This window comes from Triturus cristatus, chromosome 4_2 (assembly GCF_964204655.1).
Source record: "Triturus cristatus chromosome 4_2, aTriCri1.1, whole genome shotgun sequence".
Classification (NCBI taxonomy): domain Eukaryota; kingdom Metazoa; phylum Chordata; class Amphibia; order Caudata; family Salamandridae; genus Triturus; species Triturus cristatus.
The window spans coordinates 899,565,156-899,593,018 of record NC_140586.1 but is presented as its reverse complement, the minus strand read 5'-3'; the positions used below and the strand labels follow the sequence as shown (position 1 = coordinate 899,593,018).

Below are 27,863 nucleotides of genomic sequence, written 5' to 3'. Positions count from 1 at the left end.
TTAGTTTCAGGACCTAACTCCCAAGGCTCCTCTCCTTGTCTTTTACTGTCCTTGTCCCATCTTTCTATTTTGGGTTTAGAGGTGTATACGTCGGTAGTTTCTAACTTAGCCAGGGCTAGGCCCAGCTTACCCACAGAGGCTACCCACAGCTTGAGCAACCCCACCATGACCAATAAGGTCAGGGGGCCTGACTTGCTATTTGGCAGGGGGTTAGGCCACCATGCCAAGGATAGGGCTGCCATGAAGGCTAACACCCAGCAGAGGCTGCTGACAGCTGTCAGTGCCCAGAACCACACCTTTAGCTCCTGACTGGCAAGTGAGGGAGCTATTTTATAGTTCTCTTTGGGTCCTGGCTGTTGGTCTGTTTGAGGATAGGGGGTCCCTACTCTGGGTAGGGAACACCCCTTCTCCACCCTTTGTTCTGCCACCTGAGGAGCCACTAATTCAGGCTGGACAGTTGCCTGACTAGTCAGGTCTTGTTGTTGGCTAGGGGGGGCTTTACCAGTGCCATTGTGGGAGTTTAAGAATCTCCCTGGCTCTCTGGAACTGTGTTTAACGGTTGCCCACCTTTCCTACCCTGTTTCTTCTCACTCTTTTGGGACTCAGCTGCACTGACTGCAGGTTGAGCCCCCACAGGTTCTTTGGGCGAGGCCTGGCATTGGGCCAGCACCTCTCTTTGGCTCAGTTCCACATCTAAGTGATCATTCCCCAAGAGACAATCAAGGGGGAGGTTTTTACTGACTATCACTTTTCTCCATCTAAGGGACCCAGCTGTGGCTAGGGGCACTATAGCCACAGGCCTAACAGTGACTCCCCCTGGGACAGTTCTTACCCTTCTTGTTTCCCCTGGGATATACTGGTGTGGGAATACCAACCTGTCATGTACCACAGTGTGACTGGCACAGGTATCTCTCAGGGCAGTGGCTGGGATTCCATTCACCAGTAGGTGGTGGAAGTGTCTACTTCCTTCTGGGATCTCCAGCTTGCTTCTTGGGCCCATTCCCCAGTTGAAAGCTAGGAGGACTTCCTCATCTGAGGACCCTCCCTCCCAAGCTACACTGGCAACCCCTGGGGCTACACTAGTCACCCCTGGAGCTGTACTAGGAACCTTATTTTTAGGACAGCTAGAGTCCTGGGTGTGGTGTCCAGCCTTTTGACAGTTGAAACACCATATTCTGTTGGGATCCCAATTCTTACCTTGGTACCCTGGCTTAGTTTGTGAGGTGTCTTTTGGCCCACCCTCCTGGTCAGGTTTTTGGGGGGCTACCTGGGACTCCTTTCTTTTATCCACAAGGGGTTCACTCTCTTTCTTCTGGGGAGCCTTTGGGACCCCTTGGTTCTGGTCCCTCCCAGTGGACGTCCTAGTCACCCTAGTCTTGACCCAGTGGTCTGCCTTTTTTCCCAATTCTTGGGGGGATTTTAGACCTAGGTCTACCAAATGCTGATGCAACTTTTCATTTGTGCAGTTACTCAAAATATGTTCCTTCATGAATAAATTGTACAATCCAGTAAAATCCTGCACACCATGTCCAGCTAACCAACCATCCAGTGTCTTCACTGAGAAATCTACAAAATCAATCCAGGACTGGGTCTGGGTTTTGTGAGCCCCCCTGAATCTAATTCTATACTCCTCAGTGGTGAATCCAAATCCCTCAATCAGAGCGTTCTTCATGAGGTCATAGGATCCTGCTTCTGGCCCAGAGAGAGTCAGAAGCCTGTCCCTGCAGTTACCAGAGAACAGTTCCCACAGGAGTGCCCCCCAGAGAGGGTTCTTTACTTTCCTGATATCACAAGCCCTCTCAAAGGCTGTGAACCATTTGGTGATATCATCACCTTCCTCAAATTTAGGGACAATCCCTTTGGAGATTTTAGGGTCAGAAGTTCCTCCCTATCCTTGTTTTTATTATTGCTGCCACCATTGATGGGTGCTAAACCCATCTCTCTCCTTTCCTTTTCTAGAGCCAGGAGCCTGGACTCTAGATCTAATCTTTTGGCCAGCCTCACAAGGCTGTCCTCTTCACTGGGGGGTCCCCCAGTGTTGTCTCTGGGACCAGAGCCACCTGTGTGGTCTCTAGGTGCCCAGATGCTAATTCTTGAGTTGGAGGGTATGGGTGCCATCTCCTCCCTAGGAAATAGTATGGGGAGGTTGTTGTCCACCTCCCCTGTTTCCCTTTCCTCATCTGACTGGCCATCCCCATTTTCAGATGGGTGGTCTTTAGCATACTCAGCCAGGAGCTCCTGGAGCCCTTGTTTGGTTGGATGCAGACCCATTTGTAAATTTTTGAGTTTACATAAGGACCTCAATTCCTTGAAAGACAAGTGTAAGTAAGGTGTGAGGTCGAGCTCCTCCACCAGGTCCATGTTATTATTATCACTAATAGCTGGGTTTGTTTGAGACATTCTAACCTGACAGTTCTAACCCTCTACCCTGACTATAGTGACTTTTATTTTTCTAAAATTCTAATGGGACTTAAGCAAGGCCCTAGCAAGACTTTTAGTAATTTTGGAAAAACCAATCAGAATTCTAAAGGCAATTTTTAAGAGTTCTGTCGTGTGATCAGATGGTAACCAAGTAGTCCAACAAATGCAAGTTTGTATCCCACCGCTGCCACCAATGTGAGAAAGTGGCTCTGTATATACTGCTCCCTAATAGGTACAAGGTGTACAGAGTCCCCAGTCCCCCAGAGGCTGATAGAGGTCAAAGTTAGGTATGACCTTACTCTCAAAAGTGGTAGCTTGGTCGAGCAGTAAGGCAGTACCAGAGGACAGTGTAAAGCATTTATTGTACACACTCAGTCAGCAAATGGTCTCACACACTCAATAACTGAACTCTAGGCCAATGGTTTCCTATGGGAGAAAAATGAGTTAGAGGTAAGTATAGTTGTGAGTACTTTTCAGGGTCAGGGCTGGGCACCAAGATCCAGCACAGGGAGCTCACCCAGGAACAGGTGAGTAAATTCGTTTTTGGCACTTGGCTGATTTTTGGTGAATTTTTACAGTTTTGAAAAGTTCACACTTAGAAGATTTTTGAAGAAAAAGCCAGTCAATGTTACCCTATGAGGAAAATGAAGTTAGCGGTTTAAGGGTAAGTACTCGACTGGCAGAGTTGAAATTCCGGGCATAGACTCAGGGGTCCCCCAGTGTCAGGTAGGTACAGTTGGTTCACCCTCAGCGGTTTCAGGACGGCCGGGTGCAGAGTGAGTTAGGCCCAATGTTATCCTATGAGGGATAGGGGGGCCTTGGTTGGTGGCTGCTGTCTGGCAAGCCACGCGTCTGTGGGAGCTGGGCTCCTGGTCACTTACTCAGGGCAAGTGGGGAAGTAGGTTAGTGTAGAGAGTGCACTGCCAGGGCCACTCGGGCGGCTGGGTGCAGGGTGCTTTTGAGCCTTCGGGCGCTCAATGGAAATCAATGGGAATGTTCCGGTTTGGAAAAAGGCTGCAGGCTCGGGGACGAGGATGTTTCCGGTGCCACCACCACTTCGAGGGGTAAGTTGGGTAGTTGTAGGTTAGGTGGGTACCCCGGGATTGGGCACAGGGGGCCGCAGGGCGCCGGGTGCAGGGGTGCCTTTTGACGTCGGGAATCTTACCCTCTGGTTGATCGCGGCTGGGGTGGCACTCGGTTCTGAGGCTGCAGGCTTCGTCCAGGTTGTCGAGGGGGGTCCTTGGGTGCCGGACTCGGGGTCACAGTCGCCGTGGGGTCGTCCTCAGGGTCTTTGTCCACTCCGGCACTGGCCAGGCTTGGCTGGTGCAGAGTGTGTTGGGTCCGCGGTTCCGGGCTGCTGCCAGGAGTTAGGAATAGGTTTCTCGAGTAGAGCCTCTACTCATGGGAGTCCCAGGGAATCAGAGTTCAAAGGTAGCCAGGTCCTCCGGGGTTTTTGAGGTTGCTGGCCACAAGAGATGCCGCGCTGGAGCAAGAGCAGGTTCGAGGGTCGACAGGCCGGTAGGGCTGGGGCCAAAGCAGTTGGTGTCTTCCTCTTTTTAGCAGCTGCAGGGCAGGTCTTTTTTCTTCTTGCTCTTCTTGTAGGTTTCTATCTGGAATCTGGGGAAGGAAGGTTCAGGGGGCCCCTAAATACTAGATTTAGGGGCGTTACAGGTAGGTGAAGGCCAGGGACCAATGGGTCCTTGTCCTGGGGTGGGTACACCCCCTATCCTGCCTCTCTCCTGTGGGAGGGGGGCAGTAGCCTAATCCTGATAGGGTAGGGCCTCCCATCTTCAAGATGGCGAGAGCCCGGAGATGTGCTTCACCTCGCCTCCCCCACCTGAGGGGTGGGGTGGGAAGGCTGGCACATCCCCTGTCCTTGTATGGGGTTTCCGGCCAAGCTTCCCGCCAGAGTGGGGGGTTGCAGTGGCCTGGGGAAACTCCAACTGGCGGCATGCCTTTGAAGCTTCCCTTTGCTCATCCTGGGGGAGGAGATTTCTCACCTCACCCAGGATGTGCATTGTTGCAGGCCCGGGAGAGCAGGGGCTCTCCCACCCAGGGGTCCAGCAACGTGTCTGCTGTGTGGCAGCCTGGGCAGCCTCAGAGCAGACGTGGATTGTAGGTTAGCTGTAAGGGGGCATCTCTAAGATGCCCTCTGGGGTGCTTAGTACATTAAATCCCACACTGGCATCAGTGTGGGTTTAATGTGCTGAGAAGTTTGATACCAAACTTCCCAGTCTTCAGTGTTGCCATTATGGTGCTGTGGAGCTCGTGTTTGACGAGCTCTCAGCACCATGTACTTGTAAATGGCAGCACTGTACTTACAGTGCCCATGAATGGACCTGGGTACTGTAGGGGCACAGGGCTCCTGCTCCTGTGCCCACACCATAGGCATAAGGCACCCAGCCAGAGGGGTGGCTGACATATGCCTTGGCAGTGTAGGAGATGGGCATGGCACACAGAGATGTGTGCCATGTCGACTCTTTGTTTTGTCCTGCACCCAGACACTCAGCCTGCAAAGGCAGTGTGTGTGTGTAAGGGTACAGGGCCTCTAAGGGTGGCACAATGAGTGCTGCAGCCCTTAGAGGCCTTCCCTGGTCACAAGGCCCTGGGTACCTAGGGTACCATTTACTAGGGGCTGACATGTGGCCAGGGTTTGCCAATTGGGAGTTTGTATTTTAGGGAAGGAACACAGGTCCTGGGCACCTGATTGGCAGGAGCCCAGGGCACAACAAGGAAAAGTGCATCAGCTATTAGGCAAAAAAGGGGGGGGTTACTGCAACAGAAACCCACTTTCTCACAGGGCCGGAACACATCTCGGCGACTTAGCGATATGTGCAACAACGGATCTCCGTATACCCAGTCTTATATGCACCAGGATCACGTAACCGTAGCTCTTGATTCTAACTGATATCGCTACTCCCGACTCTTGCTCATGGATGCGGTTGTTAAACTTGGCCCAAAGTCAGCAGTCAGAATTAGACAGGTAACTGATGTCCGTGCATGGTGCTGTCTATTTTACCAAATTAACAATTGTATGACAAATACAGATGTCTTGACAAATTCTCCTTTTTTAATGTGAATGAATTCTCATTAGGATTTATTGTGTTTTTAGAGTGTCTTTTGGTCAATTGCTCTGAATTGAATATTGTGATTTTTATGTATTTATTTATGATTTTTTCTAAAATGTACTAAAATTGTACATATGTGCCTTAAACATCCTGAGTGGAGTAATATCTGTGTCTAATCATAAACCTACATACAGTTTTTCCAGTAGTCAAACTAGAGGTCGAAAATAGCTTTCTTGTGTAACCTGGCAACTGGAAGCCACTTTAGTCAATCAGTCCAATTGTCTTTCTGTCGTTCTCCTCTTCCGTCTGTCGGCTAGACCCACGGAGGGGCACTTCACCATTACATTGCAAGATTAAATAACTATGTAATGCGCAGGTAAACTCATCAGAATATTTCCAGGTTCATAGATAGCTATTTCAGGAAGTGTGCGCGAGGCCATTGCTTTTTTTTCTTTTGAGGGGTTGATATGGAGAGTAGCCATTTGATCTTTCTTTATGCTTGCAATACTCGGTTGCCAGGCCCAGAGGTTCAACTGGAAGGTCAATAGTCTAGAACAGTGTTTCCCAAACTGGGGTCCGAGGACCCCCAGGGGCCCGTGGCACATTCCCAGGGGGTCCGCAGGCAGCAGTTTTAAAAGCACTGCAAAGTTCCTTGTAAAATTAGCAGTTTGAGCAACTATAAAAGTGTCAAGAAAATGCCAGTGATTAATGTACGTGCTGGAGAGAGAGGAAAGTTTTGTCTAGTGGCAGCTTTGACTTATCTAATGTGACACAGAGGGTTAATATGCCTACTGCAAAGAACGTTTACAATGCATTTTAAAAACAGTATTTTATGTGCATAGGTCAGTGGCCTACTGATTTTGTCACAGAGATTCGTTTGTCACTGTGCAATTCATAAGGGAAAATCGTATGCTAGCACAGAGTCCTATAAACTGTCAAAGAGCTGCTTGCATACTGCATGGTAAAAGTTAGCAACATATGTTTATTCCCAGTCTATCATTATTCTGATGCTGCTATGTTCCCACTTCCTGCACATGAACACTTTTGTAATGCCTTTTTGTCACTTCTATGTGTGCTGCCTAATGCAGCACACATGGAAGTTACAAAACGTCATTTTTATTAAAGATTGTTTATGTGCAGGAAGGGTCACCATCCTGAACATAAACAATCAAAGGTGTTTTGCTTTTTCTGTTGGAAAAAGCAAAAACGAGGAGAAATAAGGCACTTCATCTCATTTTGCCAAGTTAAGACCAGGTTTTTCATGGTCTTAATTTTGGTGCTGTCTCCTATTTAAGCTGACCTTGTAAATAGAGGGCAGCGTCAAAATCAATGGTTGTTGGAGTGAAACGCCCACTACAACTCCCACTGCCCACCTTTTTCACGCTAAGCATTGCGTGAAAGGGGGCCTTATTTACAAGGCAGCGTTAAGCCACAATAAGTGGCTTAAGGCTGCCTTGTAAATAAAGCAAAGCCCCTATTGCCACAGGAACATCGCAAAAAGTGACGTTCCCATGGCGATAGGGACTTGTAAATATGCCCCTAAAATCCTTAGTAATTTGAGTACTTGTTTTGAGTGCACACGTTTGTTTATTTTTTTTGAATTACTGTTTTAATGTTTGAAATTTAAATCCTACAAATTGCTTGGGGGTCCCCGGCTTCCAGTGGTGACTCAATGGGGGTCCTCAGGAGTCAAAAGTTTGGGAACCACTTGTCTAGAACATTTTTTGGTAACTAGATCTCTTTAAAGCCTGTCCAAACCAATCCCTCCCCCTTCAAAATGTGTTTGACATGACTGGATATTTTTTACTGGACAGAACAGTATGTTTTAAAAGAAACATTGAGTCGCTTCAGTAAAGTTGATTCTGATATACTCTTTTTCTCTGTGGATCCTTTATCGCTCACTTGCACCACTTGGATGTCCATAGATTGACTAAAATTTACTGGGCTGATCCTTATATTTATTTGTTCTCATTACTGCCAGATATCATTGTTATCCAGTATTGGGGGTATCTTTCATAGATTCACATGCCTGAATCATTCCCCGTCGCCGAGGCGGGAGTCTCGGTAGATAAAAAAGAAGTGCCAAAAAATAATTAGTAGTAGTAGTAGTAGTAGGCCCAAAGAAAAAAGGCCCTAAGGCCTATATCTTAGAAGCCTATCTACTTCGTTATGTAAAATAACCCAAGAATTGGTAACAACCAATCCGACACCAGCACCCTTCTAGAACCCTCTCAGCAGAGCCAGCTCTCCTCAGATTTTCACCGCACGTCGTGTGGAAGGGAGTCTCCCTGAGTGCCTACTCAGTTTCTTCTTTTCTTCAGTAATGTCTGACAAAAAAGCTTTGTTTAGACCCTGCAGGACCTGTGATAAGAAGAGGGTTCATGTAGACGACCAGCATGAGGAGTGTATTTACTGTCTGCATCCTAAGCATGTTGCTAAGGACTGTAGAATTTGCCGGACTTTCCCTCCCAAGACCTTAAGGGACGGAGAGGCAAGAGTATTGTTATGGTTGAAATCTTCCTCGGCTGAGGAGGATGACAGGGCCTCGACATCTAGCAAGAGGGCTAGATCTATTGATAGTTCTTCCAGTGAAGGGAGAAAACATCATAAGGCCTCTCATGTAACTTCTGACCATTCACAGAAGTCCCAAGACTCTGAGAGATCCAAGAAGTCTTCAACTTCTAAAACCGTGAGTAAATCTCAGGTTAAGACTTTGTCTGTGGGATCATCATATACTATCTCTGTGACTTCTGCTGCTCCTCTGTCGATGGCTACAGTCTCCACTACTTCGATATCGTAACCTATCATGTCTCCTAAAACATCTAAGACTCCGTCGACAATTGCGTCGACGTCGAGCATGAAGGAAGTTCTGTCAACGACGTCGTCGATGAGAACATTGACGACGAAGACCCCGTCGACGACGGCGAACACGTCGACGACGATGAAAACCCCGTCGACGGCGAAGACCCCGTCGACGACGAAGACCCCGTCGACAGCGAAGACCCCGTCGACGACGACTATTCCGTCGACGGTGAAGACCTCGTCGGCGGCGACGACGATCCCGTCGACGGCGAAGACCTCGTCGACGACGCCGATCCCGTCGACTATGACGATCCCGTCGACGATGACGATCCCGTCGACGATGACAATCCCGTCGACGCCTCAGAAGGCAGCATATCCGTCGACGAGGGGAAGCCCGTCGACGAGAGGTTTCCTTAAAGTGATTCCACCGACTACTCATGTTACGCCTATTGCGTACACGCATATTCAGTTAAAAACTTTTCATAAACAGGATTACAGTAATATTTCTCCTTTGCTGCCTTCGCATATCTTGGACTCTTATGCGGAAGGGGATGATTTTGAAGAGGAGGATGATGAGGATCCTTTCGGAATAGCTCGGCACACCTCGAGTTACATATAAAGTGTCAAGAGGTGGATGAGGAAGAAGACTATCATGAGCATGCTTACCAGGAAGGCCTTGCTACACCAGTTTACAGGCATCCCTCAAGGGATTGGGATCGTAGAGAAACGAGTCATCTCCCGCCTACACTGATTCAAGATCTTCAGGCCATGCTGGCGGATTACCGCCAACGCTTTCCTCCACAACAACCTCTTCCTAATTTACAACCGACTGAAGAGTCACATACGGACATTCCAAATTCGCCGCTTCACCCTGCTGGTTCGGGGACACAATCGCACCATGATACCATTTCCTCTGATGAGGAAGATATCGAAGAAGGTGAAGTACCGGATAAAGACACCACTCTGGATCCTTGGGATGATTACATTATTCCCATGCCTTCTCCACCCATTCCTCAGCCATCGGATTCTCCTCCAGAGGATAAAGGTGGCTTTCACAATTTAATGCAACGTGCCGCAGTCAGGTTTCAACTACCAGTCACTGTGGAGCATACGGATTGTTTCCTCCATGATTTTAAAGAGGAGCAAAGGAAAATTACCAGAGCAATCCCCATCATCGATTTTATATGGAATGAGGGGTTAAAAATTATGAAGACACCTGCTTCCGTACCTGCGGTCCTCCCTCGTATTGATAAGAAATATCGTGGTCCTCCAGAAACGCCCTCTTGTCTAATCGGTCATCCCCGACCAGATTCCGTTATATCGCAGGCTGCTCAACAAAAGTCCAAAAATCCGGCTATGCCGATATCCACGCCGCCGGATAGGGAAGGGCGAAGATTGGATCTGATCGGAAAGAAGTTCTCTACTATGGCGGCAACTTCTATCAAAGCTGCAAACTCCTTGGCCATACTTGGTCGCTATGACCGCCAGATGTGGTCAGAATTCTCGGAATTTATAGACCTCATTCCTGAAGATCGTCAACAAGAGGCAAGGAAGATACTTCTAGAGGGAGAACGAGCCGCATCAGAGATCATAGACTGTGCTCTGGATATTGCAAATACCAACTTTAGGCAACTTGCAGGGGCTGCAGTCCTTAGGCGTCAAGAATGGCTTAAGGCAACATCTTTTAGGCCAGAGGTTCAAGCCAAAATCATTGATATGGCCTATGATGGAGAATCCTAGTTTGGGAAACATATAGACGAGGCCCTCCTAGCGATCAAGACCGATACGGATACAGCTAAGTCACTAGCTGCTCTCCAATACAAACGGGGATCTTTCCGTGGTTCAAGAGGACGAGGTTTTGTATCAAGGGGAAATTATCAAAGTCAGCAAAACAGACAATATCAATCTCAATATAGACAGCCTTATGGACGATCATCATACAGGCAATCTTCCTCGAATAGTTTCTCTCGTCAGGGAGGAAGAAGGCGATCGAACAATCAGGGTCGCGACGCCAACAAGAAGCAATGATTTACGCTGGACGCCAGTCATCCCTCCTTCCCTTCCAGTGGGAGCAAAGATAACAACTTTTGCACACAATTGGGAGGAGATCACCTCGGATCGTTGGGTCATCGACCTAGTCAGAAACGGTCACACCCTGGAGTTCTTAAAACAACCTCCTACTGCCCCGCCCAGGGGTCCCCCTCCCCCTCGTCTTCACTTATTGTTCAAAGAAGCTTTAATAATGCTCCGCAAGAACGCAATAGAGAAGGTTCCTTCGCCCCAGAAGGGAACCGGGTTCTATTCTCGATTTTTCCTCATAAAGAAAAAGTCAGGAGAGTGGCGCCCGATTCTGGATCTCCGCAAGCTCAACAAATTTCTAAAGAAGCAGAGTTTTCGGATGGTTACACTGGCTGAAGTTTTGAGCTGCCTGAACAAAGGGGATTTTATGGCTTCTCTGGACCTGGAGGTCGCGTACTTCCACATTCCTATCCTTCCCAAGCATTGCAAGTACCTGCGATTTGTAGTGGCTGGCGTCCACTATCAGTTCAAAGTCCTTCCGTTTGGGCTGAAATCTGCTCCAAGAATTTTTACAAAGGTGTCTCGCACCAGTAGCAGCGACTCTAAGGTCACAGGGAATACAAGTATTCCCGTACTTGGACGACTGGCTGCTCAAAGGCCCTTCGAAGCAGACTACCGTAGAGGCAGTTTCAGCATGCCTAAGTCTATTCTCAAACTTAGGCCTCACTCTCAACAAAAGCAAATCTCAACTGCTCCCTCGTCAAAGGATTCAGTTTCTGGGAGCAATGCTGGACACCAGACAATGCAAGGCATTCTTGTCAGAGGAACGTCAGCTTCGTTTACAAAAGCTAGCACTTTCAATCGCAAGAAGAAAGTCAGTTTCTGTCCGGAGGTTTGCGTCTCTTCTGGGGATGTGTTCATCAACAATAAATCTTGTACCTTTAGCACGGCTCCGAATGAGACCTCTGTAGGAATAGTTACATCTACAATGGAAACAAGCCGTAGGGTCGTTCAACGACTCCATCATGATAACACCTCACATGATGGTCTCTCTGCATTGGTGGCCACAGATGAAAAACCTGGCTCCGGGCCTTTCTTTTCTAACATCTCCTCCAGAATTCATGGTAACAACAGACGCCTCCATGGAGGGGTGGGGAGGACATCTCCAAGATTTACAGATTCAGGGACGATGGTCCCAGGAATACCGCCAACAGCATATCAACAGATTGGAGCTTCGCGCCATTTTTCTCACTCTGCAAGCGTTCCTCCCAAGGATTGCAGGGGCCTCAGTGCTGGTCCGGACGGACAACACGACCACCATGTATTACGTCAACAAACAGGGAGGAACGAGGTCACTGTCCCTTTCGCAGGAAGCTCAGGAACTATGGGAATGGCTTACAACACACAAGATAACCTTACGTGCGGAGCAGGTCGGGGGCCTTCACAACACGTTGGCCGACAACCTAAGCAGATCTCTGGCAGGCTGTCACGAATGGGAGATAGAGCAGAAGCAACTAGACGAAATTTTTCAATCATGGGGCAAGCCGGCACTGGATTTGTTTGCTACAAATGAAAACAAGAAATGCCGCTATTACGCAAGCAGATTCCCTCAACAGGGATCAAGAGGAAATGCCCTGTCCATGAGATGGTCAGGGCTTTGTGCGTACGCTTTTCCCCCGATACCACTAATTGCGAAAGTGATCCGCAAAGTGAAGATGGAACGTTGCCGCCTCATCCTGATTGCACCCCGTTGGCCAAGGCAATATTGGTTCCAGGAGCTGCTTCTTCTAGCTCACAGCTCCATCCGTCTAATACCAACAATGACGATGTTGACAAGGGAAAGGGGTCAAATACTCCATCCAGATCCACAGTCGCTGCACTTGCACGCATGGCTCCTGATTTCCTAGAATACAAAGATCTAACCATTTCACAGGAATGCCGTGAGATTCTATCTAAATCACGCGCGCAAAGTACTTTAAAAACTTATCGTTTAAAGTGGAAACGATTTTGTCATTGGTGCGAGGGGAAGGATGTCCATCCTTTACAAGCTCCAGTAGAACAAATCCTTCCTTATTTGTTATCCCTAGCCAAATCTGGGCTTGCATTCTCATCAATTAAAGTTCATCTTGCGGCTCTATCAAGATTCAGGAAGAGTACTTCTAAACCTTCGCTCTGTTCCTCTTCATTAATAAAACAATTTATGAAGGGGCTATTCCGTGTTTTTCCACCAATTCGTGCACCTCCTCCAGAGTGGGGGTTGAACACAGTTCTAGCTCAATTAATGAAAAGACCGTTTGAACCTATCCACAAGGCTGAGCTAAAATTTTTAACATGGAAGGTGGCTATTCTTTTGGCTCTTACATCGGCTCGAAGAGTCAGTGAGATTCAAGCGTTCACCATCTCAGAGCCCTTTTTGCAGTTCTCTAAAGATTTTGTTACTCTCAGGACAAATCCACGATTTATCCCTAAAGTTCAGACTCAGTTCCACTTAAATGAGCCGTACTTCAACATCTTTTAAACTAAGGTCAGATATATGTGTTCGAGGCATGTGGGCTGCTGAATTCATATCTGTGCATAGATCGCCGCCTAGTGTTGGGTCCGGATGATTGCACATTGTTGTCATGGAAGAGTCTTCGAAGTATCACGAGATAGGTGGCTCCTCCCCTGGACTACAGTGCGCATGGGCATCCTCTCCATCCGTAGATTGTTTTTTTCCGCCATTGGGTTCGGATGTAACTATCTTAGCTCAACGTGTCCATGAACCGCTCTGGGTTCATGGACACGTTGAACAACACCCTTCCCCCATTAGATGAAGATCTGGAGGCTGACGAGAGGGCACTGTCCTCCTGGCTTCTCCATGCAGCAGATCTGTTCGCCCCCTCTGTATACCTACCTAACATTAGAGGTAATGATGCCCACAAATGGTTCACTCAAGAACTTAGAGCACTTAAATTAGGGGTACGACAGAAAGAAAGACAGTGGAGAGTCACCTACTCTTCACAGGATAGGGAAACCTTCCGCGTCACTAGGAAAAATTATCAAAAAATTTTAAAACAACACAAACTTAATTTCTTCTCCTCAAAAATTTTATCGTCATCCAACAAGTCCAAAGATATTTTTAATATAGTTAATGAACTCTGTGACAACGACAGGACAGCCCCTTCAATAGCTCCTACGCAGAAGCTATGCGATTCCCTGAATAATTTTTTCAGAGAAAAAATTGTCACTATCAAATCGAGCATTGCTAGTTCCCCAACGTCACTTTCTTTGGATGACGTCTTTTACAATCCCTCTCTATTAGATACCTTCCCGGTCATTGATGGTAAAACTTTTTCTTCACTTTTGACGAGGGTAAAGTCCGGATCCCCTAACGACATCTGCCCCCCCCACATCTTCTCAGAAATCGGTCAGACTTTCCCTCAGGGGATTCTACCCCTACTAAATAAATCACTGACCCAGGGCAGGGTACCTACTGGCTTTAAACACGCTCTGCTAATCCCTCTAATTAAAAAACCAGGCCTGGACCCTCAGGACTCATCAAATTATCGTCCTATATCCCTGCTGCCGTTCCTATCCAAGATATTGGAGGCTCACGTCTCCAATTGCCTTTCCAACTTTGTGGAAACCACTGGATTTCTGGAGCCAAATCAAGCTGGGTTCCGTCCAGGCCATTCGACTGAGACGGTAACCCTGGCAGTCCAGAATACACTTCGGTGTAACGCAGACAGGGATGTCCACCAGGCACTGGTGCTTCTTGACCTGTCTGCTGCATTCGACACGGTCGACCATACGATTTTGGTCGGCCGTGTCGAGCAGGCAGGCCTCAGAGGTGCTGCCCTGAGCTGGGTGGAATCATTCTTGTCCGACCGGACTCAAGCAGTGAGACTGGGCACTTTCACAGCCCCTAGAATTAAGAACGATTGCGGGGTCCCTCAAGGCTCATCCCTGTCCCCCCTTTTATTTAATTTATACTTGCGTCCCCTTTTGTACTCCTTGAGGAAATTCAAAGTGTGGATCTTTAATTACGCAGATGATCTGCAATTGGTTTTCCCCCTGGGGTCGCCGGATGCTGTCACTGAGTTTAGGGAGGTCATGGCTCATATCCAGAGTTGGATGGGCCTTAACCACCTAAAACTTAACCCAGGCAAGACTGAATTGATCTTGCCTGGGAAGAGCGAACTCAGCTGGGGTCCTCAATTTTGGCCTCTGGAGATGGGAAACCCCCCCTCCAATTCCCGCACAGTTAAGAGCCTTGGAGTCACCTTTAGTGAAGACCTCTCCCTGAAAAGTCAGGTAGGGTCAGTTGTTTCCGCTTGCTTCTTTCAGCTGCGCAAGATTAGAAAGATTGCCCATTTCCTAACCCATTCTGCCCTGATACAGGTGACCATCGCCCTTGTGCTGTCTAGGCTGGACTACTCAAATAGTTTATATTTGGGCCTTCCAGCCGGGCAGCTCAAGAGGCTGCAGCTGGTTCAAAATCAGGCGGCCAGGCTGATCTGTGGGCTTCCTAAATGGCAGTCCATCAGGCCAGGCCTGGCAGACCTGCACTGGCTGCCGGTAGCCCAGAGGGCGGCTTTTAAAACCGGCTGCATTATCTTTAGGGCATTACAAAGTAAAGGCCCCAAATTTATCATCAATCTGCTTGCCAGATACACCCCCTCCCGCAACCTCCGCTCTGGTCACAAAAACTTGCTCATGGTGCCGGTTGTTAGGAAACAACGTCAGGGCGGCAGCTCTTTTCATTTTCTTGCTGCCTCCCTCTGGAACTCCTTGCCAGCTTCTTTAAGGTCACACGAGGATATTCTAGCCTTTAGACTAGCCTTTAAGACCTGGCTTTTTAGAGAAGCTTATCCTTAGACGTTCTAAGTTGTCCTCCTGTTGTTGTGTTATGCTCTGAAAACCTCCTACAGCGCCATGAAGCCTACGGGCGTACGTGCGCTTTATAAGCTAAATTTAACATAACATAACATAACTTAGGAATACTTAGTTTTAGGCCAAAAGGCCTATAGTTTTCGTCGGTACAGTTACCGTTCGGTGTCGACTACTAGCTTTAGTGCTCCACACCCTCTTCCGACTTTCGTACCGAATTGGTCCAAACTTCGAAGCTCGATCGACGATGGAATCGAGGACTCCGTTCAAGAGGTGTCCATTATGCCACGCCAAGTACCCTCATATCGACGTCCACCCAGTCTGTAATAAATGTCTCTCGCCGGATCACGACGAATCGAAATGCATGGCCTGTGCACGGTTCCGATCCAAGAAGACTCTGCGGAACCGACGGGCGGCGAGGCTCGAGGCGCAGCAAGCAGCGCCCGCACCTACCAATATATTCAGCACCGAGGACGAGGACGCCTAGAGCGTGGAAGAAGTAGTCTCTAGCCCCGCTTCAGAACATGATTCCCAATCGGACAACAATGATGAAGTGATCTTTCGACGTGAAGAAACCGTCGACGAGGTAGGAGACTTCGACGAAGCCTACGGGGCCGAAGAAGACAGCTCTCCCGAAGAGCTAGGCCAATCCGTCGAAACGGAGGCCGAAACTGTACGTTCTCATCAGGCTCCGGTCGAGGGATCGCCTTCGGGCCTTACCCAAGATCTAATACATGGTTCCTCGGCCCCACCTTCCGGTCCGGCCTCGAACACTCTGCAAGAGCCACTATTACCGAAGACGACCGGGTTATTAAACCCAAAAACATCCATCGCTCCAGTCCCTTTAAAATCGAAAGGGAAACTGGTGGTGGTCGGATCGAAGGCGTCGAAACAATCCACTGCCCCGGCGCTGAAAAAAGTTGTCGGCTCCGACCGCGTACAAAGAGACTTCGGCGCCGAGCTCACCGCAGCAGATGCAGTCGACACACAGAAGAAGCGCGCCCTCGGGCACCCCAAGGCACCGAGACCTTCGGCGCCGACACCGAAGGCCGTAACCTCCGCAGTCAAGATGGCCGCCCCGGCTACGTCGACGCCTAAAGCAACGATGCCGAATAAGTCCTCGACTACGTCGACTGTCGATGCATCCCTTCAGACCAGTGACCCCCCTCCGACAAAAAAGTCGGGGCCCGCCTCGGCCTCTACTACCAAGGTGCCCACCAAACCACCATCTGAGTTTGCTGTGCAGCAGGTCTCTGCATCTCTACAACGCATCCGTGACCGGGCAGCCCTCCACTCTATCTCGGGTCCCGACACTACCTCACCCTGTAGAGTGCACTCGGAGCCCACCAACATTACATTTGGGCTGCCACCGACATCGGCACCGAAACTATTTCAAATTCGGACACGTGTCCTCCACACACAGTCCACCACCTCTGGCCTAACAGAACAAGATTCTTCGGGGCCACAATTTATCGACGCCGACACTGGCAGGTTAATGCTCCACAAGCGCAAAATAACGCCAGTCAGGGAAGAGGTGCCATACAAAATTCCTCTTAAACGCAAGCTGCCGGCGGAGCAGGAACCAGTGCAGGAACCAGTGCTACAAGAACACTTCCAACCCCTCCACTTAGATCCGCAGTCCTTTTCTCCTACCCCTTCCGAATCGGACGCGATGCAGGAATATGGCGGGGAGGATACCATCTACCCCGGGGACGTAGATCCCGATGAACCACTACAAGACCCTGATCAGGCGTGGGATGACCCCACAGACCAACGTGTCGCGCCACATACTCAAGATGCGCAACTCTACAACGTAAAAACGTCTCCTACAGAGGCCGCATTTAATGCCCTCATCGAACGGGCTGCTGCTCATCATGGGGTGGAGCTACATTCTGACGCCATTGAGGAAGACTTCCTGCTTGACACTTTCGCATCTTCAGAAAGAACTGTCAAAACTCTGCCCATGCTAAAAGGGGTTCTAAAACCTGCCAAAGACATTTTCAAGGACACCAAAAGAGCCCGAGTGTTAAACCCCAGGATTGAAAAGAAATATAAGCCTGCACCCGGTGACCCTAAATACATTAGGGGTCAGTTGCCATTAGACTCTATGGTGGTTGCCAACGCTCGCAAAGAGCCCACTCACAAACGACTGGTGATGCTCCTCCCCCAGACAAATAGTCAAAAGTACTTGAAACATCGGGCAAACGCATTGCAGCGCAAGCAGCGACTATCCTGCGCATTGCCAATACACAGGCACTCCTGGCACGTTATGACAGGTCACATTACGACACGCTGGAGTCACTGCTCCAACATCTACCAGAGGAGTATAAAGAGTCAGCGGAACTCCTCATTAGAGAAGGACAACTCCTCACTAATGCATCCATAAAATGCGCCCTAGACGCAGCTGACACAGCGGCCAGGGCAATAAACACAAGTGTCATGCTGCGACGCCATGCCTGGTTACGCATCTCAGGCTTCAAACCCGAGATCCAAAACAATATCCTGAACTTACCAGTTAACACAGAATTCTTATTTGGCCCAGACGTTGACACTACCCTAGAAAAAATAAAGAAAGACACTGACACTGCGAAATCTATGGGGGCTCTACAAACGCAACAATTTCGTAGTGGCTCCTTTCGTCGCACCGGAAATAGGGGAACGTCAAGGGGTCAGGGGTCACAACAACCGTATACTAAAGGTGGCACACAAAGTACCTATGACAAAAACAACAGGGGTGGATATCGTGGATCCAGCACCAAGGGCAGGGGACGTGGCTATGGCAACACCAGGTCCTCCCCAAAGAACAAACAGTGACGCCCTCTCCTTACCCCCCGACCACATAACACCTGTCGGGGGACGACTCCAGCTGTTCCTGTCCGCGTGGAAGAACATCACCACGGACAGGTGGGTCAGGGACATCATCCAGCACGGGTACTGTCTAGAACTAACTTCCACTCCACCCAACATACCACCAAAGCACCGTCCTATGTCAGCCGAACACTTAGGTTTACTCCAGCAGGAAGTGATCGCTATGCTCGCAAAAGGGGCAATAGAAGTAGTGCCCATCGACCAGCAGGGCGCAGGGGTGTACTCTCTGTACTTCTTAATCCCCAAAAAGGAAGGCTCGCTCAGACCTATTCTAGACCTGCGACCCCTAAACCTATATATTCTGTCGGAGCATTTCCATATGCTCACCCTCCAGCAGGTTCTCCCACTACTCGGTCAGGGAGATTTCCTAGCTACGCTAGACCTAAAGGATGCATACTTCCACATACCCATACACCCATCACACAGGAAATACCTCAGATTCACGATTCAAGGGAATCACTATCAGTTCAAAGTTCTCCCCTTCGGAGTAACAACAGCACCCAGGGTCTTTACCAAGTGCCTGGCAACAGTGGCCGCGCACCTGCGAAGACAAAACATTCACGTCTTCCCTTATCTGGACGACTGGCTAGTTCAGGCCAAGTCAGCACAACAATGTGCCACCCACATGTCCCACACCATTCACCTTCTTCACGATCTGGGATTCTCACTAAATTACCCAAAATCAAGTCTCCAACCTGCGCACGTACAACAGTACTTAGGCGGGACAATCAACACTCTGGCTGCCACAGCTCAGCCAACTTTAGTGAGAATCAACAGCATGCAACTGCTGATCTCAAAATTCAAACCTCAACACTCCCTTCCGGCGCAAGTGTTCATGCAGTTGATAGGCATGATGGCCTCCTGCATTTTCATAGTCCCACACGCGAGACTACATATGCGCCCGCTTCAGGAGTGCTTAGCACGTCAATGGAATCAGGCTCACGGGCAACTAAAAGACCTAGTGTTGGTGAGCGGTCGGGCATACAACTCTCTGCATTGGTGGAATCCACAAAACCTTTGCAAGGGCCGACCGTTCCAAGAGCCTGTTCCACAAATCACACTGACAGCGGACGCGTCTCTCCAGGGATGGGGAGCTCATGTACTCAATTACACAGTGCAGGGACTATGGACAACACAACAAAAGAAGATGCACATCAACCTTCTGGAACTGATGGCAATCTTCCTAGCCATGAAGGCATTCAAAGTACACCTGTGCAACAAAGTCGTGTTGATCCGGACGGACGGACAACATGACTGCCATGTACTACATACAGAAGCAGGGAGGAACACACTCTCCACAGTTGTCTCATCTGGCTCAGAGCATGTGGAAGTGGGCCATTCAAAGGAACATATTCCTCATGGCGGAACACCTCCCCGGCAAGGACAACCAGATGGCGGATCTGCTCAGCAGACACAGCCACCAGATGCACGAGTGGGAGCTACACCCATCAGTACTCCAACCGTACTTCCAGCAGTGGGGTCATCCAGAGATAGACCTATTCGCCACAAACGAAAACGCAAAATGCCAAAGCTTTGCCGCCAGGTTCCCACATCCACAGTCGCAGGGCAATGCGATATGGATGAACTGGTCCGGCAGATTTGCGTACGCTTTTCCCCCAGCGCCGTTAATACCGCTGGTGGCACGCAAACTGCGACAGCACTCACTGACACTCATCCTGGTTGCTCCAACGTGGGCGCGCCAGCCATGGTACACCACCTTTCTGGAACTTTCCGTGGTGCCGCATCAAAGGCTGCGGATCAAACCCGCACTTTTGACGCAGAACCATGGCGAAATTCAGCACCCAGATCCGCAACAGCTGAACCTGGCAATCTGGCTCCTGAAGTCTTAGAGTTTGGCTACCTAAACCTGCCCCCTGACTGTATGGAGATCATCAAGGAGGCCAGGAGACCCACTACCAGAGCTTGCTATGCAGCTAAATGGAAGAGGTTTGTCATTTACTGCAACAACAATGACATTAACCCGCTAGACGCATCCATTCAGAACATAATCTGCTATCTCTTACACCTATACCGATGCAATCTGGCATACACCTCAATACGTATCCATTTAACAGCAATAGCAGCCTATCTCCAAAACAGGCAGCACCTCTCTTTATTCAGAGTGCCTGCCATCAAAGCCTTCTTGGAAGGTCTTAAACGAGTAATTCCCCCAAGACACCCACCAGCACCGGTGTGGAACCTCAACTTGGTCCTCACCAGACTGATGGGTCCGCCCTTTGAACCTCTCCATTCATGTGAGATTCAATTCCTCACCTGGAAAGTGGCTTTCCTGGTTGCCATCACTTCCTTAAGGAGAGTTAGTGAACTCCAGGCACTAACCATTCAGGAGCCATTCATTCAGGTCCACGCAAACCGGGTTGTCCTACGCACCAACCCCAAGTTCATGCCCAAAGTCATATCACAGTTCCACATTAATCAAACTATCGAACTGCCCGTTTTCTTCCAAAATCCGCAAAATGTCGCGGAAAGAATGCTCCATACACTAGATGTAAAGCGAGCTCTCATGTACTATATTGACAGGACAAAGAATTTTAGAAAAACTAAACAACTCTTCGTTGCCTTCTCTCCACAACACAAAGGCAACGCAATTTCCAAAGCAGGAATAGCCAGATGGATCGTTAAATGCATTCAGATTTGCTATCACAAAGCTAAACGCACATTAACGGTTCCCCCACGAGCCCACTCAACACGAAAGTTAGGGGCGTCCATGGCTTTCCTAGGAAACATTCCTTTACAGGAAATCTGTAGAGCAGCCACATGGTCCACTATACATACATTTACCAAACACTACTGTGTAGATGTACACTCAAAACAGCAGGCAGCTGTAGGACAGGCCGTTCTCAAAACTCTTTTTCAGACTGCTGCAGCTGGCACTGGTAGCCGCCGCTAATAGGAGGTACTGCTATGTATTCTATGCACAGATATGAATTCAGCAGCCCACATGCCTCGAACTGAATATGCTACTTACCAGTATGCATCTGTTCTTGGCATGTAGGGCTGCTGACATTCATATCGCCCACCCTCCTCCCCGGCGCCTGTAGCAGCTGCAGCTCTCAGAATTACTGTATAGCATGGTCATCACTTACTGGATCTACTCCATCACTGCCACAATGGCGAAAAACAATCTAAGGATGGAGAGGATGCCCATGCGCACTGTAGTCCAGGGGAGGAGCCACCTATCTCGTGATACTTCGAAGACTCTTCCAGGACAACAATGTGCAATCATCCGGACCCAACACTAGGCGGCGATCTATGCACAGATATGAATGTCAGCAGCCCTACATGCCAAGAACAGATGCATACTGGTAAGTAGCATATTCATTACTTTTTATGAGTGATTTCCTGAGTTGTGTGTATTTATGCTTTTTCAATTTGCTGTTTATAATTGCTATATTTTAAGCTACATTGTCTTTTCTTTGTGTAAGATACATGTTTGGATTTTAAGAGAGGACATCTTATGCCTTCTAGTTACCAAATTGCGGGCGTAATTGGGAGTGTATCAGCAATAGTCTCCCACCATCCGCAAACGACTGTATGCTTGGCATACTGCTTGCTACTCTGATTCAGGCATGTGAATCTATGAAAGATACCCCAATACTGGATAAGAAAACAAGTTACTTACCTGTAACTACAGTTATCCAGTATTGGTATCTTTCATAGATTCACATGCACCCACCCTCCTCCCCGCAGAGTCAGTTCTCTATGTTTGGGATATGTGCTTCCCACTCGTGCTAGGAAAATCTGAGGAGAGCTGGCTCTGCTGAGAGGGTTCTAGAAGGGTGCTGATGTCTGATTGGTTGTTACCAATTCTTGGGTTATTTTACATAACGAAGTAGATAGGCTTCTAAGATATAGGCCTTAGGGCCTTTTTTCTTTGGGCCTACTACTACTACTACTACTACTACTACTACTAATTATTTTTTGGCACTACTTTTTTATCTACCGAGACTCCCGCCTCGGCGACGGGGAATGATTCAGGCATGTGAATCTATGAACGATACCAATACTGGATAACTGTAGTTACAGGTAAGTAACTTGTTTTCTTCTACGCTATTATGGTACCTTGTGACAGAAGTGGCACCACCAGCTAGTATGTACCGTTTTCCAGAGACCAGAAGGCTAACATTTTAATGATGAAGAAACAAGAGTACACCGTATCCAGCTGTACTCTTCACATGTCCACAACTTTTTCCTCTATTTTGGAACCCATTCCCTATTGACTAACTAAACATAAACTAACTGTAGTATACCTGAAGATCCCTGTTGGCTCCCTAGAATACGCAAGTTTATCCCAGCACGTCAAATTGGCCACAGTGTACTATACTTAAAGTTGCTGCATGATATGTATTGGCCGGGTACAGTCCTCGCACCCAGTAGCACCCAGCCAGTATGTGCAATTATGGTTCTTAAGTACAATTATTATTTACTCCCCGTTGAACAGGAAATGACAATGTGAGCCGTTAATTTTCCAGGTCAAATTATGATGGAAATTCTCGCTTCCTGGCTAACAGCCCCATTTAGTACCTGGTCTGAGCACGTGGTAAATAGGAGTGCAGTAGCTGGTACAGTGCAGGAGTTTGGGATGATGTTGGTGAGCAGATGCAGAATAGGCTGGAGCCAGGCATGAGGGAGTCATCCATCCTCCTTCCCTGCTGTAGGAGGTGGTTTGTGAGGCGGGGTTTCGCTTGTGCCTATAGCCCCTGCCTAGTTTTCTTATTTCACTGCCCAGATTTTCTGTACACTAAATCTGGCCAGATTTTCCTACCCTTGGATAGTCTGGGTTGAGGTGCACTGAGCTAGTCCTGAGCAGGTGGAGTGGTATTCCACCCAGTGATATCACCCTGCAGAACTTGTAATTGAGTCCCAAGTGCCTAAATGCTTTAGAAGTGTTTATCCAATATGCCTTGGCCCTATAAGTTATCATCTTTTGTTATGTTTTGTACACCTTAATTTGAGTGTCATAATTTAATAACTTTTACATATGTACACGTAACCTATTTGAACTGGTTGCTTGGTCTGATTGAACAGTTCCTGACTTGTACTATAGCATAGTCGGAATTAACCTCCTAAAGGCAGATACTCAGTTACCTAATTGGTGTCTCTATGCTTCCAGCCTTGGTATGCCAGTGGTAAACAGCAGTATTAACCTTGTATGGTGCCCTCTGGATCCAAGGAACAGACCCCATACCTTTGTCACAGTAACTTCACACGCCTAACGCACATCTCACCTCATCTTCACGAGGACTTTCAGTGGTGGCCTTTACCTAGAGACCTGCTGTTGCAACATAAGCTGTATATCATATCATGACAGATGCTTCCTTGCATGAATTGGGAGTTGTGAGGAAGTATTTTTGTATTACTTTCTAGTGTACATTAGCTGAAAGGAGTAGTTTGAATATTTGTTTAGGAAATGGGACTGAGGAAGCTATTGTGAACGCTCTCAGAGGTATGAATTTCTTCACCCGTATGAGGTTACCTAGGCATAGACGTCCTGTAGAGGGCAGGGCATCGACTTATAAGGGACAATGAATAACTCTGATCTCTCACTTTTCCAGTGTGACCAAGCAACGAATTGGAACCAAGAGGCACCGGGTATGTTTGGAGGTACCACAGGAAGTCAGTACAAGTGAATGCTTTCCAAAGGATGAGCTAAGCACTCCTCAGTATGAGCCAGAGTTACCTGTCGAGGTTCCAGTTGCTGATTTGGCTCCCGTCTGCACTGATGTTATGAAATATGAGGAGACAATATTATCACCAGGTGAGAGATGAATGCCAACCCTACCTCAAGTTGAGTAATGTTACATAGACCGAATTTTTCAGTTCCTTCAACATACCTTGCATCTGCCATCCACTTAGGTTTTCCTGTTGGTTCTCCCGCAAAAAGTGGGGGTTTGAACCGTGGGCTGCCATCTACTAGCAGGAGAGGCTGGGGTTGCATTACAAAGGCGGCAAGTCATTTGAAGCTTCCGAGCACTGTGCTCATCCTGGGGGAGGAGGTGTGACACCACCACCCAGGATGAGCTTTTGTTTCTGGCCTCAGAGAGCGGGGGCTCTCGTCCCAGGGGTCAAGAAACATGTCTGGTGGTGGCAGACTGCCTAAAGCCAGTCAGAGACCACACCAAGGTTGGTAGACTTTATGGGGGCACCTCTGTGGTGCCCTCTGGGTACATGTTGTAATAAATCCAACACTTGAATCTTTGTGGGTTTTATTAAGAGGAGTTGTTTGGTACCAAACACTCATTGGTTCAGTGAAGCCATAATAGTATTGAGGAATTTAATTTGTCGAGTTTCCAGCCCATGTACTCTATGGCTTCCCTAGCACTTAAAATATTATGAATTGACTTAAGTATTGTAGGGGCATGTCTACTCATGTAGATATGCCCGCACCTGTGATATAGTGCACCCTGCCTTAGGGCTTGTAAGGCCTGCTAAAGGGGTGACTTACCCATACCTTACGTAGTGCTGCTTTGACATGGCACACTTGGTCGTTTTTGTCTACACCAAGGCTTGCAGGCTGCAGTGGCAGTTAGCATGGCCCTGGTGAGGTGTCTCTAGGGGACCCTCTTCATTCCCCATGCCTAGGTACCTGGGTACCATTTACTAGGGTCTTACGGGGGTCTGAGGTTGCCAATTGTGATACCGTTTTTAGGGAGAGAACACTGGTACTGGGAACATGGACAGCAGGGATCCAGTACAAGTGAGAAATTGCCATCTTTCTTGCATAGTATGCCCCCACTTTTTGCTGAATTGCTGAATGTACTTTGACTGAGTGTGCCCTGGACTCCTGCCAATCAGGTGCCCAGGGCCTATGTTCCTTCCCTAAAACACAAAACCCAAATTGGCAAACCCTGGCCACATGTCAGCCCCTGGTAAATGGTACCCTAGGTACCCAGGGCCTTGTGACCAGGGAAGGCCTCTAAGGGATGCAGCACACATTGTGCCACCCTTAGAGGCCCTGTACCCTTACACACACACTGCCCTTGCAGGCGGTGTGTCTGGGTACAAGACAAAACAAAGTCGACATGGCACACATCCCTGTGTGCCATGCCCACCACCTACACTGTCATGCCATACATCACCCACCCATCTAGCTGGGTGCCCTATGCCAATGGTGTGGACACAGGAGCAGGAGACCTGTGCCCCTACAGTACCCAGTTCCATTCCTGGGCACTGTAAGTGCAGTGCTGCCATTTAAGACTATATGGCGCTGGAAGCTTGTCAAACACGAACTCCACCGCACCATAATGGCAACACTGAAGACTGAGAAGTTTGGTATCAAACTTCTCAGCACATTAAACCCACACTGATGCCAGTGTGGGATTTAATGTACCAAGCACCCCAGAGGGCATCTTAGAGATGCCCCCTAAAACCTAACCTACAATCCACGTCTGTTCTGAGGCTGCTTAGGCTGCAACACAGCAGACATGTTGCTGGACCCCTGGGTAGGAGAGCCCCTGCTCTCCTGGGTCTGCAACAATGCACATCCTGGGCGAGGTGCTAAATCTCCTCCCCCAGGATGGGCAGGGGGAAGCTTCAAATGCATGCCTCCTCTGTGAGCTTCCCCAGGCCACTGCAATCCCCCACTCTGGCAGGAAGCTTGGCCGGAAACTCCAAATAAGGACAGGGGATGTGCCAGCCTGCCAACCCCACCCCTCAGGTGAGGGAGGCGAGGTGAAGCACATCTCCGGGGTTTCTACCATCTTGAAGATGGGAAGCCCTGCCCAATCAGGACTAGCCTACTGCCCCCCTCCCACAGGAGAGAGGCAGGATAGGGGGTGTACCCACCCCAGGACAGGGACCCATTGGTCCCTGCCCTTCACCTACCTATAACGCCCCTAAATCTAGTATTTAGGGGCACCCTGAACCTTCCTTCCCCAGATTCCAGATTCTGAAATCCGAAGTAGAGCTAGAAGAAAGAAGACATGCCCTGCAGCTGCTAAGAGGAGGAAGACACCAACCGCTTTGGCCCCAGCCCTACTGGCCTGTCGACCCTCGAACCTGCTCCTGCTCCAACCCGGCATCTCTTGTGGCTAGCAACCTCACAAACCCCGGAGGACCTGGCTACCTTTTGACTCCAATCCCTGGGACTCCCATGAGTAGAGGCTTTACTCCAAATCTACTTCTAATCCCTGGCAGCAGCCAGGAACCGCGAACCCTTCACACTCTGCACCCGCCAAGCCTGGCCTGTGCCGGAGTGAACAAAGACCACGAGGATGACCCCACGGCGACTGTGACACCGAGTCCAGCACTCAAGGACCTCCCTCGACACTCCTGAAGAAGCCTGCAGCCTCAGAACCAGGTGCCCCCCCAACCGTGATCAACAGAGGGTAAGATTTCCCGATACCAAAAGGCACCCCGGCACCCGCTGCCCTGCGGCCCCCTGAGCCCGACTCCTGGGTACCTACCTATCCTCCAACTACCCAACTTATCTCTCGAAGTGGTGGTGGCACCTGAAGAATCTTCGTCCCCGAGCTTGCAGCCTTTGTTCGTCCTTGAGCTTTCCCATTGAAATCCATTGAGCACCCGAAGGCTCAAAAGCACCCTGCACCCAGCCGCCCGAGTGGCCCTGGCAGTGCAACTTCTACACCTATCTACTTTCCCACTTGCCCTGAGTAAGTGACCAGGAGCCCGGCTCCCTCAGCCGCGTAGCCTGCTAGTCCGCAGCCACCAACCAAGGCCCCCCTCCCTCTCATAGGATAACATTGAGCCTAACTCTCTCTGCACCCGGCCGCCCTTGTGCCGCTGAGGGTGAACCAACTGTACCTACCTGACCCTGGGAGACCCCTCTGTCTATGCCCAGAACCTTAACTCTGCCAGTCGAGTACTTACCTTTAAACCGATAACTCAATGTTCGAGGCATATGAGCTGCAGATTATACACTGTGCATAGCTCGCCATCTGGTGTTGGGCCCGGATGTTTGCAGTTTGTTTTTCCTCTTGGAAAGTCACGAGTTGGGTGACTCCTCCCTTAGTTCATATTGCGCATGGGCTTCGGCTCCATCCTCAGATTGTTTTTTTCCGCCATCGGGCTCGGGTGTAATACTTCGCGCTCCGGTCCCGAACTTTTCAGTTCACCGATCGACGCAAAATCCTCGCTCATCAAGATCCTTCAGATATTAAATCATCTTAATCACCTTCTCCGGCACTTCTTCGATTCCGGTCGTCGACGGCGGCCTTCGGGCCTATTCCGGCTCCGGTCTCGGCTGATGGAAAGAACTCCTTTCAAGAAGTGCCTTCGATGTGGGTCCAAGTTTCCCCACACCGATCTCCACGAGGTGTGCAACCTCTGCCTCTCCCCTGAACACGAGGCTCAAGACTGTCCCGCCTGCAAGTCTTTTCGCTCCAAAAAGACCATTCGAGATCGACGGGCTAGACGCAACATGGCGCACTCGTCGACATCTTCGGGGACGACGTCGAAGCTCCGGGACAGCAGAACATCGAACAGGAGGACGACGATCTCGTCAGTGCTTCCGAGGCCGACGACTCAGATGTGGAGGACATCACCCCGGCGCAGAGGGTCGTGAGTACAATATCCCCTCCCACGCCGACACCCAAAAAGGCTTCGGTCACACCTTCGCCTTCGGGCCTAGGCAAGACCAAGGACACTGCTTCTCACACCCCACCTTCGGGCCCGGTAAAGAAGCCTATTAAGCCTTCCGGCAGCTCGGGCTCGAGCCAGCCTACCATCTGTACCGAAAAACACCCTTCGGCACCGAAGAAAAGATCGGCCTCCATCTCCACACCGAACCCAGTACCAAAGCCTTCGGTGTCGAAACCTACCCTGCCGGTGCCGACC

At 49.3% G+C, this 27,863-nt stretch overlaps 1 protein-coding gene across 3 annotated transcripts in view; it reads left to right on the top strand.

The window, feature by feature from the left end:
* Window positions 1-27,863, top strand: part of KDM4A (lysine demethylase 4A) — a 612,801-nt gene that overhangs the window by 278,442 nt on the left and 306,496 nt on the right. For all 3 annotated transcript variants that reach the window (XM_085602947.1, XM_085602948.1, XM_085602949.1), the window contains one exon: window positions 23,624-23,826. In XM_085602947.1, coding sequence (XP_085459073.1) covers window positions 23,624-23,826 — 203 coding nt within the window. The remainder of the gene's footprint in view (window positions 1-23,623; window positions 23,827-27,863) is intronic.